Source organism: Triticum urartu, chromosome 2 (genome assembly GCF_003073215.2).
Source record: "Triticum urartu cultivar G1812 chromosome 2, Tu2.1, whole genome shotgun sequence".
Taxonomy (NCBI): domain Eukaryota; kingdom Viridiplantae; phylum Streptophyta; class Magnoliopsida; order Poales; family Poaceae; genus Triticum; species Triticum urartu.
The window spans coordinates 514,164,075-514,180,859 of NC_053023.1; the positions used below are offsets into that span (position 1 = coordinate 514,164,075).

General features: G+C 46.0%; 1 protein-coding gene across 1 annotated transcript; it reads left to right on the forward strand.

Moving 5' to 3' along the window:
* Positions 1-435: 435 nt before the first annotated feature.
* LOC125538369 (60S ribosomal protein L5-1) lies at positions 436-3,086 on the forward strand. The gene is made up of 9 exons (XM_048701627.1): positions 436-624; positions 735-804; positions 896-987; positions 1,118-1,244; positions 1,333-1,412; positions 1,502-1,618; positions 2,106-2,240; positions 2,530-2,699; positions 2,787-3,086. Exons 1-9 carry the CDS (start codon positions 622-624, stop codon positions 2,896-2,898), a joined length of 906 nt encoding a protein of 301 aa, XP_048557584.1. The 5' UTR covers positions 436-621; the 3' UTR covers positions 2,899-3,086.
* The last annotated feature ends 13,699 nt before the right edge of the window (positions 3,087-16,785 follow it).

Sequence of the window (16,785 nt, forward strand, 5' to 3'; positions counted from 1 at the left end):
CTGTGCATGGGAATCAGCGTCGCCCGCAACAAGGGCGCTGTTGTGCGCGTGCAACAGTTACAGTGGTGCGGCCTCCTGCGGTGGCGGTCTGGCCCATGCCTCGACCCGAGCACAGCAGGAGCTGTCGGCCCGGGAGTGGCAGCCGCAATGCTGGCCGCCTCGTACGGTGGCGGCAGGGCCCACCTGGCCTGGCCCGTTTCGTCCCAGCTCCCGGCGTTGTAGGTAACACGTTTTACACAGGGTGGCCGCATACAGGCGTGGCGGCAGGGCCCACCGTCTCCTGGCGTGACGGTAGGTGCCACGTGTCGCCTGCCGCGCCTGCCACCACAATCGAGGAGGTTCTTTTGTCAATTTCATTTGGAGAGGGTCTTTTTTGGCAATTCCAATGGGCAGAGGGTCTCTTTCGACAAAAAATCCTGTCCACGCATCTAGTACTTCCCAAGGCCCAAGGCCCAGTCCGTCACCCATGTCCCGCAGCAAACCCTAGCTGCAACCCCCAAGTCCAGCAGGGGTCTCTGCCCCGACGCCGTTCTAAACCCTCCCCTCTCCCACTTCTCCACTCCTCTCCCTCCCCAAGAAAAACCGCCGCCGCCGCCGCAGCAGCAGCAGCAGGCGAGCGAGATGGTAAGATCCGGAAGCTCTTTGGATCTTAATGCCGTTTATAACCAGCAGCTTCTTTTCTGATTGATTCGAGTCCATGGTGTATTCATGTGCATTTTTGGATGGATTTTCAGGTGTTTGTGAAGAACCAGAAGACCAGGGCGTACTCCAAGCGGTTCCAAGTGAAGTTCAAGAGAAGGAGACGTACGTTGAGCCCCATCCCTCGACGATTCTGTACTTGGCTTAGTCGATAGTGTCACTGATGGGCTGCCTTTCGTTTGCGCTTGTTTTGCAGAGGGGAAGACCGATTACAGGGCCAGGCTCAGGCTCACTAACCAAGACAAGAACAAGTACAACACGCCCAAGTACCGGTTTGTTGTGCGATTTGTATCCTTGCGTTGTTCATTGCCACGTTTTGCACTGGTTAATCGTCTATTCATCTCCATTGTGATTATCTATGGCCATAGTTTTTAGTACTAGTAGATGGATATTGTATCTCTTAACAATAGTACCTTAGACCAACAAAGATGTCACTGCCCAAATTGTGTACGCCACCATCGCTGGTGATATCGTGATGGCTGCTGCCTATTCCCATGAGCTTCCTCGGTATGGTCTTGAAGTTGGCCTTACCAACTATGCTGCAGGTAGATTTTTCAACTCAAAATGCATAACTTTTATCTTGATGCATGCGGCCCAATTTATTCAGTTCAACTGATTTAATCCGTCATGTAGCGTACTGCACTGGTCTGCTTTTGGCCCGTCGTGTGCTCAAGTGCCGTGATTTGGATCAGGAATATGAGGGCAATGTTGAGGTATAATTTGCTTTGAAATGCTTATTTTCATACGAACTTTTTCTGATGCTGCGTTTATTAAATACTTGTAATTCTGCTTATGACTCCAGGCCACTGGGGAGGACTTCTCTGTTGAGCCGGCAGATGAGAGGAGGCCTTTCCGTGCGCTCTTGGATGTCGGCCTTATTAGGACTACTACTGGAAACCGTGTGTTTGGTGCCCTTAAGGTATGTCATCTTTTATGATGTGATTGTATAACTGCAAGAAATTATGAATGGTTGGTTGCACTTAGTTTTGCCAGTACACATGTTTTTGACCTGAATGTCTCAGGCATACAATTTGTGTCAGGTTTAGTTCATTTTATTTGGTCAAGTTCCTACCTGATCTACAACATAACTATATGCTATTTTAACTTTGCGGAACGATTATTCTTACGGCCTGATTAATCTATGCCCAGGTATAGGGTGACCCATTATATGTCCATACTAAAATATTACTCCCTCTGTAACTTTTTATAAGACGTTTTTAGAGTCCATGACAGTGTCAAGAAACACCTTATATTAAAGTTACAGAGGTTGTACTGTTTTGTCCTCAGGATATTAACACCTTTTTTTAACTGCCACTTGTTAATACAAAACCCTTTTTGAACACTTCAATACTTGGTGCAACTCTGATTGCTGCATAACAGTTGTGTGATTCTGTTTGCTGCTTCAGGGAGCTTTGGATGGTGGTCTTGATATTCCGCACAGTGACAAGAGATTTGCTGGCTTCAAGAAGGATGAGAAGCAGCTGGACGCTGAGATTCACCGCAAATACATCTATGGAGGCCATGTTGCTGACTACATGAAGGTGAGTTGGATCCATTTGCCCTCGTGGTATTATAATGCCATTTTTTCATTCCCTAGTGTTATCCTTGTTGTATACATGAATTGTTTCTGAATGATATCTGGGGCCTGATTCATCCATATAAAGTATCCTAAAGCAGTGTACTACTCCCTCCGTCTCATAATATAAGAATGTTTTTCAAAATGTTTTAGCTTAAAAAACGTTCTTATATTATGGGGCGGAGGGAGTATGTTGTTATTTCTGAAGCAGCTTACTGAATCTCGTTTTAACTTCTGCCCTACCCTTATTTCAGTCACTGGCTGATGAGGAACCTGAGAAGTACCAATCTCACTTCAGTGAGTACATCAAGAAGGGGATTGAGGCTGATAACATGGAAGCACTGTACAAGAAGGTTCATGCTGCCATTCGTGCTGATCCTACCATGGCAAAGTCAACCAAGGAACCTCCAAAGACGCACAAGAGGTAGATATATCCTGCTGTTTATTAAAGTCAGACAACTGATTTCAGCACTTTGGTTGGATTGCAAGTTAACGTGACTGTTAGCTGCAGGTACAATCCCAAGAAGCTGACCTACGAGCAGAGGAAGGCCAGTCTCGTGGAGCGGCTCAACGCCCTCAACTCATCTGCTGGTGCTGATGTCGATGAGGACGACGACGAATGAGTGTAATCGACCGTAGGCCCCTTTAGTGCTGTCTTCATGCTTCCAAATGTACTTGCTCCATGCATTAAAGAGTAGTATCGCGAGAGAGACATATATGCACATTGTACCTGCCCTTGGTTTTGAGTACCATGCTGGAGTTCTGGATTATCTTACATTACACAAGGTGCTGGCATTTTGATGTTGCTTCAGACTTTGTTGATCTGGATCTCTGTTGGTTGATATTTGCCGTGGATGTGATGTTCTGCTAAATGTTTTCTCTTTTCATTTATATGCGGTTGTTGGCTTGTTTATGTTGAAACATGCCTCGTTTAAACTGTAGATGTCCGTCACTAGTTGACTATTGCCCAGTTTCAGCTGTGGTTGGGATCAGTGGGTGTACCCCCCGGCATTAGTCCAGAGGGCTGATTTTTAGGGCTAAAGACCAAGGAGCAAAAGGATGCAGGCTGCACGGCGTTGACTCACGTCCACAATATGAAAATTAAGCCTAGCATGATCATTAAAGTAAGTTTACTCGACGATTTTTGGGACATGATGCCATGCAAGGTTGAATATTGGGCAGCCATGCATGCTACTCCCTGTACTCCGAGTATGAGATTAGCACTTAACATAGCGAATTAATGAATACCAAAATGATACGGTGAGTTAATTTGATGAATATGTGTACTCCCTCTTTCTCAGTTTACAGGGCGTGCGCGTACCTCTAGATTGTCAATTTGACCAACCTAATACAAATCATATATTACAAAAAATATACCAATATAAACTTCAGATGTTCTATTTTTAAAAGATATAATTTTTGTGTTATATAGTTTATATTAGGGTGATAAAATTGGCAACCTACGTATACGCGTAGGACTTGTAAACTGTGACGGAGGGAGTAGTATGTGGTAGGCATCTTAAATGGGCTTTAAGGAAAAAAGAGGAGAAGCCACGAGGGCTGGCCGCGCCCCCCCATGGGCCTAGTCCGAATTGGACTAGGGGAGGGGCTGCGCCCCCTCTTTCCTTCTCCTCCCCTTCTCCTTCCTTTCCCCTCCTAGTAGGACTAGGAAAGGAGGAATCCTACTCCTACTAGGAGGAGGATTCCTCCTCCCTTGGCGCGTCTAGAGAGGCCAGCCGGCCTCCCCTCCCTCCTTTATATACGGGGGCAAGGAGGCACCCCAAGACACAAGTTAATTGTTTCAAGCCGTGTGCGGTGCCCCTCTCCACCATAATCCACCTCGATCATATCGTAGCAGTGCTTAGGCGAAGCCCTGCGTCGGTAGCAACATCATCACCGTCATCATGCCGTCGTGCTGACGGAACTCTCCCGCAAAGATCTGCTGGATCGGAGTTCGTGGGACATCATCGAGCTGAACGTGTGCTGAACTCGGAGGTGCCGTCCGTTCGGTATTTGGATCGGTCGGATCGTGAAGATGTACGACTACATCAACCGCGTTCTCATAACGCTTCCGCTTACGGTCTACGAGGGTACGTGGACGTTACTCTCCACTCTCGTTGCTATGCATCACCATGATCTTGCGTGTGCGTAGGAAAATTTTGAAATTACTATGTTCTCCAACAAGGGAACCATGGTCATACCAGTGACCGGGGAAGCCGCCGGTGACTCGGGGGTCACCGTCGGAGATCCCCCGGAGTGCAGTGGTGCGTCGTGGCCTGTTTGCCTGGGGATCCCGTGCACGGCCGCGAGAGGAGTCACAGGCGGCGGCGATCCACCTGATGAAGAGGTCGAGGGAGATGCGGCCTGGAGCGCCGCTACTTCGCGAATCTCGCCTCAAGTTCCGGTCTCCAGGCGGCGAGGACGTCGATCCGGACGGTCTGTGCGTCGAGCCGCTTCCAGGACGGAATCGGATTTGGCGTCCGCCGCGACGGTGCGGTCGTTGGCGTTGGAGTCGAGTTTGTCGAGGTAGGCGCGGAGCTCCGGGTCCATGGTGGCAAGTAGATGCTCCCGAGCTTGTTTCCGGCGGCGCGTGTCCAGCTTGACGGTGGTGCGGCGGCGGGGGATGATGGTGGTTGGCTGTCTGATACCATGATGTTAGCTTATGATTCTCACGAACTATATTTCTCTCTTATAGATACAACTTAGCTCTCTCTGGTTCAGTTATAACTTGGAAAGGAAGAATAAAGGGGAAAATAGATGCCGTGCCGTGCCTTGTTCGTGATCCTTGCCCGGATGGTTATCTCTCTTCCGTTCCTATCTTAAGTGGTGCTCACCCACTCCGGACCCGCGAATCTCCAGTTGGGCTGCTTGATCCGTGCTGGCCTGCCGATGACGCGTCCCTCTCCTTGATTGGTCCACTTGTCGTCCCTTCCAACCGACGTGGCCGATCCGGCTGTTGTTGCAGCTCTTCTGTCGCTCTCATCCTCTGTTGACTTGGTGTTGTTCTGGTCATTCTTGCTCGATGCCTTACTTGGGACGCTGACATCCCCCTTCTTGACTTGCAGCTTGCCCCCAAGCCGGTAATTGAGGGAATCGGTGGCGGAGTGACAGGGTGTCCTCCCATGTAGCATCGAGGGCATCGGGGTCAGACCAATGAACCAGAAGTTGTTTGCGCCGGCCGGTGGGAGTGGGACGCCAGCGGCTGTTCAAAATCTCCACTGGAACCAAAGTGCTATCAGATGGAATTGGTAAATCTGGACAGGCAGTCATACATGGACTCAACACTTGCTTCATTTGAGACACATGAAAGACAGGGTGGATGTTGGAATCAGTTGGCAGCTCCAGTTCGTATGCCACTGGATTGACAAGTCTTTTGACTGGAAAGGGTCTGAAGTATTTGAATGCCAGCTTATGTTTCGCCCGTTTGGCCACAGAGGACTGCACATATGGTTGTAGTTTGATGAAAACTGAATCACTTGGCTTGAATGCATGTTCCGTGCGTTTCTTGTCAGCCTGTTCTTCATCAAGTGTCGGGCTCTATGCAAGTGCTGCTTTAGGACAAGTTGCACCACCTGTCGTTCCTCGAGCCACTCCTTCAGCGCCGGTACTTTGCATGTAGATGCTGCTTCGATGCCCCAATGTCATGGTTCATGCCCGTAAAGTGCTTGGAATGGTGACATCTTCAAGACTAAATGATAGCTGGAATTGTACCAGAATTCTGTGAGTGATAAGTACTGGCTCCAACAAACCAGACAAGCATGTATGAAGCAGCGAAGAAAAATCTCCAAGCATTGATTAACTCGCTCTGTTTGATCGTCGGTCTGCGGGTGATATGGCGTACTCATGTTGAGCTCGGTCCCAATCACACGAAAGAGCTCCTGCCAGAATCTGCTAGTAAACACCGGGTCTGTATCGGAGATTATAGTCTTGGGCAATCCGTGCAACTTGTATACATTATCCAAGTAAACCTGGGCCACTTTTGCTGCTGTATAGGGATGGTTCAATGGCAAGAAGTGGGCATAACCGGTAAATTTATCCACGACCACCGGTATACAGTTTGCTTTGCCAGATTGCGGGAGGCCGTCGATGAAATCCATAGTGATGACTTGCCAGGCTCCTTCGGGGACAGGGATTGGTTCAAAGAGTCCCAGGTACTTGACTCGCTCTGGTTTGGCTTGCTGGTAGACAGAACAAGTCTGCACATAATTTCGGATGCAGTCCTTCATCTTAGGCCACGCAAAGATGCGCCGCAAGCGGTGATATGTCACAGGGAATCCGGAATGTCCCCCAACCGTACTGTCATGGAATGCCTTGAGAACTCGTTGTTGGAGGGCCGCAGAACCCCCCAACCATAGTCTGCCTTGGAAGTACTGAAGGAAATATGCCCTAGAGGCAATAATAAAGTTATTATTTATTTCCTTATAATCATGATAAATGTTTATTATTCATGCTAGAATTGTATTAACTGGAAACATAATACACGTGTGAATACATAGACAAACAAAGTGTCACTAGTATGCCTCTACTTGACTAGCTCGTTAATCAAAGATGGTTATGTTTCCTAACCATGAACAATGAGTTGTTATTTGATTAACGGGATCACATCATTAAGAGAATGATCTGATTGACATGACCCATTCCATTAGCTTAGCACCCGATCGTTTAGTATGTTGCTATTGCTTTCTTCATGACTTATACATGTTCCTATAACTATGAGATTATGCAACTCCGTTTACCGGAGGAACACTTAGGGTACTACCAAACGTCACAACGTAACTGGGTGATTATAAAGGAGTACTACAGGTGTCTCCAAAGGTACATGTTGGGTTGGCGTATTTCGAGATTAGGTTTTGTCACTCCGATTGTTGGAGAGGTATCTCTGGGCCCTCTCGGTAATGCACATCACTTAAGACTTGCAAGCATTGCAACTAAATGAGTTAGTTGCAGGATGATGTATTACAGAACGAGTAAAGAGACTTACCGGCAACGAGATTGAACTAGGTATTGGAATACCGACGATCGAATCTCGGGCAAGTAACATACCGATGACAAAGGGAATGACGTATGTTGTTATGCGGTCTGACCGATAAAGATCTTCGTAGAATATGTAGGAGCCAATATGGGCATCCAGGTCCCGCTATTGGTTATTGACCGGAGACGTGTCTCGGTCATGTCTACATTGTTCTCGAACCCGTAGGGTCCGCACGCTTAAGGTTACGATGACAGTTATATTATGAGTTTATGCATTTTGATGTACCAAAGGTTGTTCGGAGTCCCGGATGTGATCACGGACATGACGAGGAGTCTCGAAATGGTCGAGACATAAAGATTGATATATTGGAAGCCTATGTTTGGATACCGGAAGTGTTCCGGGTGAAATCGGGATTTTACCGGAGTACCGGGAGGTTACCGGAACCCCCGGGAGCTATATGGGCCATGATGGGCCTTAGTGGAAAAGAGAAGAGGCAGCCCCTCATGGGCCGCGCGCCCCTCCCCTCCCTTGGTCCGAATAGGACAAGGAGAGGGGGCCGGCCCCTCTCTCTCTTTTCCCCCCTCCGCGAATCCTATTCCAGCTAGGATTGGGGGGGGGGAATCCTACTCCCAGAGGGAGTAGGACTCTCCTGGCGCGCCCTCCTTGGCCGGCCAGCCTCCCCCCTTTAGTCCTTTATATACGGAGGCAGGGGCACCCCAGAAACACACAAGTTGATCCACGTGATCTTTTCCTTAGCCGTGTGCGGCGCTCCCAGCCACCATAGTCCTCGATAATATTGTAGCGGAGTTTAGGCGAAGCCCTGCTGCTGTAGTACATCAAGATCGTCACCACGCTGTCGTGCTGACGGAACTCTTCCCTGACACTTTGCTGGATCGGAGTCCGGGGATCATCATCGAGCTGTACGTGTGCTAGAACTCGGAGGTGCCGTAGTTTCGGTGCTTGATCGGTCAGATCGTGAAGACGTATGACTACATCAACCAAACGCTTCCGTTGTCGATCTACTAGGTATGTAGATCACACTCCCCCCGCTCGTTGCTATGCGTCACATGATCTTGCGTGTGCGTAGGATTTTTTTTTGAAATTACTAAGTTCCCCAACAGTGGCATCCGAGCCTAGGTTTTATATGTTGATGTTATATGCACGAGTAGAACACAAGTGAGTTGTGGGCAATATAAGTCATACTGCTTACCAGCATGTCATACTTTGGTTCGGCGGTATTGTTGGATGAAGCGGCCCAGACCGACATTACGCGTATGCTTACGCGAGACCGGTTCTCCCGACGTGCTTTGCACAGAGGTGGCTTGTGGGTGACAGTTTCTCCAACTTTAGTTGAACTGAGTGTGGCTACGCCCGGTCCTTGCGAAGGTTAAAACAGCACCAACTTGACAAACTATCGTTGTGGTTTTTGATGCGTAGGTAAGAACGGTTCTTGCTAAGCCCGTAGCAGCCACGTAAAACTTGCAACAACAAAGTAGAGGACGTCTGACTTGTTTTTGCAGGGCATGTTGTGATGTGATATGGTCAAGACGTGATGAGATATAAGTTGTTGTATGAGATGATCATGTTTTGTTGAAGTTATCAGCAACTGGCAAAACCCTTATGGTTGTCTCTCTATTGCATAAGATGCAAGCGTCCAATAATTGCTTTACTTTATCGCTATGCGATAGCAATAGTTGCAAGAGCAATTGTTGGCGAGACGACCACGTGACGACACATTGATATAGATCAAGATGATGGAGATCATGGTGTCATGCCGGTGACGATATAGATCATGACAGTACTTTGGAGATGGAGATCAAAGAAGCAAGATGATGATGGCCATATCATGTCACATATTTTGATTGCATATGATGTTTATCTTATATACATCTTATTTTTGCTTAGTTTGACGGCAGCATTTTAAGATGATCTCTCACTAATTATCAAGAAGTGTTCTCCCTGAGTATGCACCGTTGCGAAAGTTCTTCGTGCTGAGACACCACGTGATGATCGGGTGTGATAGGCTCTACGTTCAAATACAACGGGTGCAAAACAGTTGCACACGCGGAATACTTAGGTTATACTTGACGAGCCAAGCATATACAGATATGGCCTCGGAACACGGAGACCGAAAGGTCGAGCATGAATCATATAGTAGATATGATCAACATAGCGATGTTCACCAATGAAACTACTCCATCTCACGTGATGATCGGACATGGTTTAGTTGATTTGGATCACGTGATCACTTAGAGGATTAGATGGATGTCTATCTAAGTGGGAGCTCTTAAGTAATATGATTACTTGAACTTAAATTTATCATGAACTTAGTCCTGGTAGTATTTTGCAAATTATGTTGTAGATCAATAGCTCGCGTTATTGCTTTCATATGTTTATTTTGATATGTTCCTAGAGAAAAATTGTGTTGAAAGATGTTAGTAGCAATGATGCGGATTGGATCCGTGATCTGAGGTTTATCCTCATTGCTGCATAGAGGAATTATGTCCTTGATGCACCGCTAGGTGATAGACCTATTGCAGGAGCAGATGCTGACGTTATGAACGTTTGGCTAGCTAAATATGATGACTACTTGATAGTTTAGTGCACCATGCTTAACGACTTAGAATCGGGACTTCAAAGAAGTTTTGAACGTCATGGACCATATGAGATGTTCCAGGAGTTGAAGTTAATATTTCAAGCAAATACCCGAGTTGAGAGATATGAAGTCTCCAACAAGTTCTATAGCTAAAAGATGGAGGAGAATCACTCAACTAGTGAGCATGTGCTCAGATTGTCTGGGTACTACAATCGCTTGAATCAAGTGGGAGTTAATCTTCCACATAAGATAGTGATTGACAGAATTCTCTAGTCACCATCACCAAGTTAGTAGAACTTCGTGATGAACTATAGTATGCAAGGGATGACGAAAACGAATCCCGAGCTTTTCATGATGATGAAATCGATGAAGGTAGAAATCAAGAAAGAGCATCAAGTGTTGATTGTTGACAAGATCACTAGTTTCAAGAAAAGGGCAAAGGGAAGAAGGGGAACTTCAAGAAGAACGGCAAGCAAGTTGCTGCTCAAGTGAAGAAGCCCAAGTCTGGTCCTAAGCCTAAGACTAAGTGTTTCTACTGCAAAGGGACTGGTCACTGGAAGCGGAACTACCCCAAGTGATTGGCAGATAAGAAGGATGGCAAAGTGAACATAAGTATATTTGATATACATGCTATTGATGTGTACTTTACTAGTGTGTATAGAAACCCCTCAGTATTTGATACTAGTTCAGTTGCTAAGATTAGTAACTCGAAACGGGAGTTGCAGAATAAACAGAGACTAGTTAAGGGTAAAGTGACGATGTGTGTTGGAAGTGGTTCCAAGATTGATATGATCATCATCGCACACTCCCTATACTTTCGGGATTAGTGTTGAACCTGAATAAGTGTTATTTGGTGTTTGCGTTAAGCATGAATATGATTTGATCATGTTTATTATAATACAGTTATTCATTTAAGTAAGAGAATAAATTGTTGTTCTGTTTACATGAATAAAACCTTATATGGTTACACACCCAATGAAAATAGTTCGTTGGATCTCGATCGTAGTGATACACATAATCATAATATTGAAACCAAAAGATGCAAAGTTAATAATGATAGTGCAACTTATTTGTAGCACTGCTGTTTAGGTCATATTGGTGTAAAGCGCATGAAGAAACTCCATGCTGATGGGATTTTTGGAATCACTTGATTATGAATCACTTGATGCTTGCAAACCATGCCTCATGGGAAAGATGACTAAGACTCCGTTCTTCGGAGCGAGCAACTGACTTATTGGAAATAATACATACTAATGTATGCGGTCAGATGAGTGTTAAGGCTCACGACAAGTATCGTTATTTTCTGAACTTCACAGATGATTTGAGCAGATATGGGTATATCTACTTGATGAAACATAAGTCTGAAACATTTGAAAAAATTCAAAGAATTTCAGAGTGAAGTGGAAAATCATCGTGACAAGAAAATAAAGTTTCTACGATCTAATCGCGGAGACAAATATTTGAGTTATGAGTTTGGTCTTCAATTAAAACAATGTGGAATAGTTTCACAAACTCATGCCACATGGAACACCATAGCATAATGGATATAGTGCAATCTATGATGTTTCTTACCGATTAACCACTATAGTTTTGGGGTTATGCATTAGAGACAGCTGCATTCACGTTAAAAAGGGCACCATCTAAATCCGTTGAGACGACACTATGAACTGTGGTTTGGCAAGAAACCAAAGTTGTCGTTTCTTAAAGTTTGGGGTTGCGATGCTTATAAGAAAAAGTTTCATCCTGATAAGTTCAAACCCAAATCGGAGAAATGTGTCTTCATAGGATACCCAAAGGAGACAGTTGGGTACACCTTCTATCACAGATCCGAAGGCAAGACATTCGTTGCTGAGAATGGATCCTTTCTAGAGAAGGAGTTTCTCTCGAAAGAAGTGAGTGGGAGGAAAGTAGAACTTGATGAGGTAATTGTACCTGCTCCCTTATTGGAAAGTAGTTCATCACAGAAATCTGTTTCTGTGACTCTACACCAATTAGTGAGGAAGCTAATGATGATGATCATGTAACTTCAGATCAAGTTACTACCGAACCTCGTAGGTCAACCAGAGTGAGATCCGCACCAGAGTGGTACGGTAATCCTGTTCTGGAGGTCATGTATTGACCATGACGAACCTACGAACTATGAGGAAGCGATGATGAGCCCAGATTCCGCGAAATGGCTTGAGGCCATGAAATCTGAGATGGGATCCATGTATGAGAACAAAGTGTGGACTTTGGTTGACTTGCCCGATGATCGGCAAGCCATAGAAAATTAAATGGATCTTCAAGAGGAAGACGGACGCTGATAGTAGTGTTACTATCTACAAAGCTAGACTTGTCGAAAAAGGTTTTTGACAAAGTTCAAGGTGTTGACTATGATGAGATTTTCTCACTCGTAGCGATGCTTAAGTCTGTCCGAATCATGTTAGCAAATTTCCGCATTTTATGAAATCTGGCAAATGGATAAACAAAACTGCATTCCTTAAAGGATTTATTAAAGAAGAGTTGTATATGATGCAACCAAGAAGGTTTTGTCAATCCTAAAGTGCTAACAAAATATGCAAGCTCCAGCAATCCATCTATGACTGGTGCAAGCATATCGGAGTTGGAATATATGCTTTGATAAGTTGATCAAAGCATATAGTTTTATACAGACTTGTGGTGAAGCCTAGTATTTACAAGAAAGTGAGTGGGAGCACTACAGCATTTCTGATAAGTATAATGTGATAGACATATTGTTGATCGGAAATAATGTAGAATTATTCTTGAAAGCATAAAGGAATGTTTTGAAAGGAGTTTTTCAAACAAAGACCTCGGTGAAGCTGTCTTACATATTGAGCATCAAGAATATTAGAGATAGATCAAGACGCTTGATAAGTTTTTCAATGAGTACATACCTTGACAAGATTTTGAAGTAGTTCAAAATGGAACAGTCAAAGAAAGAGTTCTTGCCTGTGTTACAAGGTGTGAAATTGAGTAAGACTCAAAGCCCGACCACGGCAGAAGATAGAAAGAGAATGAAAGTCATTCCCTATGCCTTGGCCATAGGTTCTATAAAATATGCCATGCTGTGTGTACCAGATCTATTGTATACCCTACACTGTGTTTAGCAAGGGAGTACAATAGTGATCTAGGAGTAGATCACTGGACAGCGTCAAAATTATCCTTAGTGGAATAAGGATATGTTTCTCGATTATGGAGGTGACAAAAGGTTCGTCGTAAAGGGTTACGTCGATGAAATTTTGACACTGATCCAGATGACTCTAAGTCTCAATCTGGATACATATTGAAAAGTGGGAGCAATTAGCTAGAGTAGCTCCATGCAGAGCATTGTTGACATAGAAATTTGCAAAATACATACGGATCTGAATGTGGTAGACCCGTAGACTAAACTTCTCTCACAAGCAAAACATGATCACACCTTAGTACTCTTTGGGTGTTAATCACATAGCGATGTGAACTAGATTATTGACTCTAGTAAACCCTTTGGGTGTTGGTCACATGACGATGTGAACTATGGGTGTTAATCACATGGTGATGTGAACTATTGGTGTTAAATCACATGGCGATGTGAACTAGATTATTGACCTCTAGTGCAAGTGGGAGACTGAAGGAAATATGCCCTAGAGGCAATAATAAAGTTATTATTTATTTCCTTATATCATGATAAATGTTTATTATTCATGCTAGAATTGTATTAACCGGAAACATAATACATGTGTGAATACATAGACAAACAGGAGTGTCACTAGTATGCCTCTACTTGACTAGCTCGTTGATCAAAGATGGTTATGTTTCCTAACCATAGACATGAGTTGTCATTTGATTAACGGGGATCACACTCACCTGTTAGCTTAGCACGATGATCGTTTAGTTTGTTGCTATTGCTTTCTCCATAACTATACATGTTCCTATGACTATGAGATCATGCAACTCTCGAATATCGGAGGAACACTTTGTGTGCTACCAAACGTCACAACATAACTGGGTGATTATAAAGGTGCTCTACAGGTGTCTCCGATGGTGTTTGTTGAGTTGGCATGGATCAAGATTAGGATTTGTCACTCCGATTGTCGGAGAGGTATCTCTGGGCCCTCTCGGTAATGTACATCACTATAAGCCTTGCAAGCAATGTAGCTAATGAGTTAGTTACTAGCATTACGGAACGAGTAAAGAGACTTGCCGGTAACGAGATTGAACTAGGTATTGAGATACCAACGACCGAATCTCGGGCAAGTAACATACCGATGATAAAGGGAACAACGTATACCGTTATGCGGTTTGACCGATAAAGATCTTCGTAGAATATGTAGGAGCCAATATGAGCATCCAGGTTCCGCTATTGGTTATTGACCGGAGACATGTCTCGGTCATGTCTACATAGTTCTCGAACCCGTAGGGTCCGCACGCTTAACGTTCGGTGATGATTAGTTTATGTAATTTGATGTACCGAAGGTTGTTCGGAGTCCCGGATGAGATCACGGACATGACGAGGAGTCTCGAAATGATCGGGCCGTAAAGATCGATATATTAGAAGGCTATATTCGGACATCGGAAAGGTTCCGAGTGATCCGGGTATTTTTCGGAGTACCGGGGGAGTTACGGGAATACAAGAGTACATATGGGCCTTAGTGGGCTTTAAGGGAAAAAGAGGAGAAGCCACGAGGGCTGGCCGCGCGCCCCCCATGGGCCTAGTCCGAATTGGACTAGGGGAGGGGCTGCGCCCCCTCTTTCCTTCTCCTCCCCTTCTCCTTCCTTTCCCCTCCTAGTAGGACTAGGAAAGGAGGAATCCTACTCCTACTAGGAGGAGGATTCCTCCTCCCTTGGCGCGTCTAGAGAGGCCGGCCGGCCTCCCCTCCCTCCTTTATATACGGGGGCAAGGGGGCACCCCAAGACACAAGTTAATTGTTTCAAGCCGTGTGCGGTGCCCCTCTCCACCATAATCCACCTCGATCATATTGTAGCAGTGCTTAGGCGAAGCCCTGCGTCGGTAGCAACATCATCACCGTCATCATGCCGTCGTGCTGACGGAACTCTCCCGCAAAGATCTGCTGGATCGAAGTTCGTGGGACATCATCGAGCTGAACGTGTGCTGAACTCGGAGGTGCCGTCCGTTCGGTATTTGGATCGGTCGGATCGTGAAGACGTACGACTACATCAACCGCGTTCTCATAACGCTTCCGCTTACGGTCTACGAGGGTACGTGGACGTTACTCTCCACTCTCGTTGCTATGCATCACCATGATCTTGCGTGTGTGTAGGAAAATTTTGAAATTACTACGTTCTCCAACAAGGGAACCATGGTCATACCCGTGACCGGGGAAGCCACCGGTGACTCAGGGGTCACCGTCGGAGATCCCCCGGAGTGCAGTGGTGCGTCGTGGCCTGTTTGCCTGGGGATCCCGTGCACGGCCGCGAGAGGAGTCGCAGGCGGCGGCGATCCACCTGATGAAGAGGTCGAGGGAGACGCGGCTTGGAGCGCCGCTACAGAGAGCTCCAACTTCGCGAATCTCGCCTCAAGTTCCGGTCTCCAGGCGGCGAGGACGTCGATCCGTACGGTCTGCATGTCGAGCCGCTTCCAGGACGGAGTCGGATTTGGCGTCCGCCGCGACGGCGCGGTCATTGGCATTGGAGTCGAGTCTGTCGAGGTAGGCGCGGAGCTCCGGGTCCATGGTGGCAAGTAGATGCTCCCGAGCTTGTTTCCGGCAGCGCGTGTCCAGCTTGACGTTGGTGCGGCGGCGGGGGATGATGGTGGTTGGCTGTCTGATACCATGATGTTAGCTTATGATTCTCACGAACTGTATTTCTCTCTTACAGATACAACTCAGCTCTCTCTGGTTCAGTTATAACTTGGAAAGGAAGAATAGGCCTCCTTTGGTTTGTAGGATTTTTGTAGGAATTCTATAGGATAGGATTTGCAAAGGAAAAATTCCTTTGAAGCCCTTTGGTTTGTAGGAATGAATTCCTATTCCTATGTAGGATAGGAATCAATCCTTCACGTTTTGGAGGGAAAAAACATTAGCCTAGACTCAATGGAAAAAAATCCTATCCTATACACCAAATGACATCTCTTCCTCTATAGGAATTGAGATGCATGTCATCTCACTTCCTATGATTTTCCTATTCCTATAAAATTTCTATCCTATGAATCAAATGAGGCCTAAAGGGAATAGATGCTGTGCCGTGCCTTGTTCGTGATCCTTGCCCGGATGGTTATCTCTCTTCCGTTCCTATCTTAAGTAGTGCTCACCCACTCCGGACCCGCGAATCTCCTGTTGGGCTGCTTGATCCGCGCTGGCCTACCGATGACGCGTCCCTCTCCTTGATTGGTCTACTTGTCGTCCCTTCCAGCTGACGTGGCCGATCCGGCTATTGCTGCAGCTCTTCCCTCGCTCTCATCCCCTGTTGACTTGGTGTTGCTCTGGTCATTCTTGCTCGATGGCTTTACTTGAGACGCTGACACTGTGTCTCAAAATAACTGTATTAGCTTTAGTACAAAATTAAATAAGCTTGAGACACTTATTTTAAAATGGAGGGAGTACTTTCAGCAAGTTAAGTCAATGGAGAATACTCTATAAAAGGTACTTCAAAATGACCTCACATTCTATTTTATGAGATGCAATCAAATTTTGCATGAGAACTTTTCGAACCGAAGAGGCCGTTCTCCAGGTCTATTTTGAGTTCTCTACTCCTTTCTCTGCAGCAAAAAAGGTGCGAATTGGAGTATTCCGATTCCGATTTCCATGAGAAACTGATGTTTTTTTTTAAACTGGAGGTAGTACGATTTCTGCCCCGCGACAGCTCCCAGTTCTCTTAGACCTAGCGACGATCTGGCCGCCCGCTTCTCCCGGCTCCGTCCCCCCGGCTTCCCCAAGGAAAGGAAAGAGGGCAGAGCCATGGCCATGGCGGCGCTGCGTGAGGCCTCCCGCCGCCTGGCCTCCACCT

What these genes read in the sequence shown, in the direction of transcription:
- LOC125538369 (XM_048701627.1), top strand. An exon ending in CCTTACCAACTATGCTGCAG is followed by an intron (nt 1,245 to 1,332) that starts GTAGATTTTTCA and finishes TCCGTCATGTAG; the next exon opens with CGTACTGCACTGGTCTGCTT. An exon ending in CCTCCAAAGACGCACAAGAG is followed by an intron (nt 2,700 to 2,786) that starts GTAGATATATCC and finishes TGTTAGCTGCAG; the next exon opens with GTACAATCCCAAGAAGCTGA.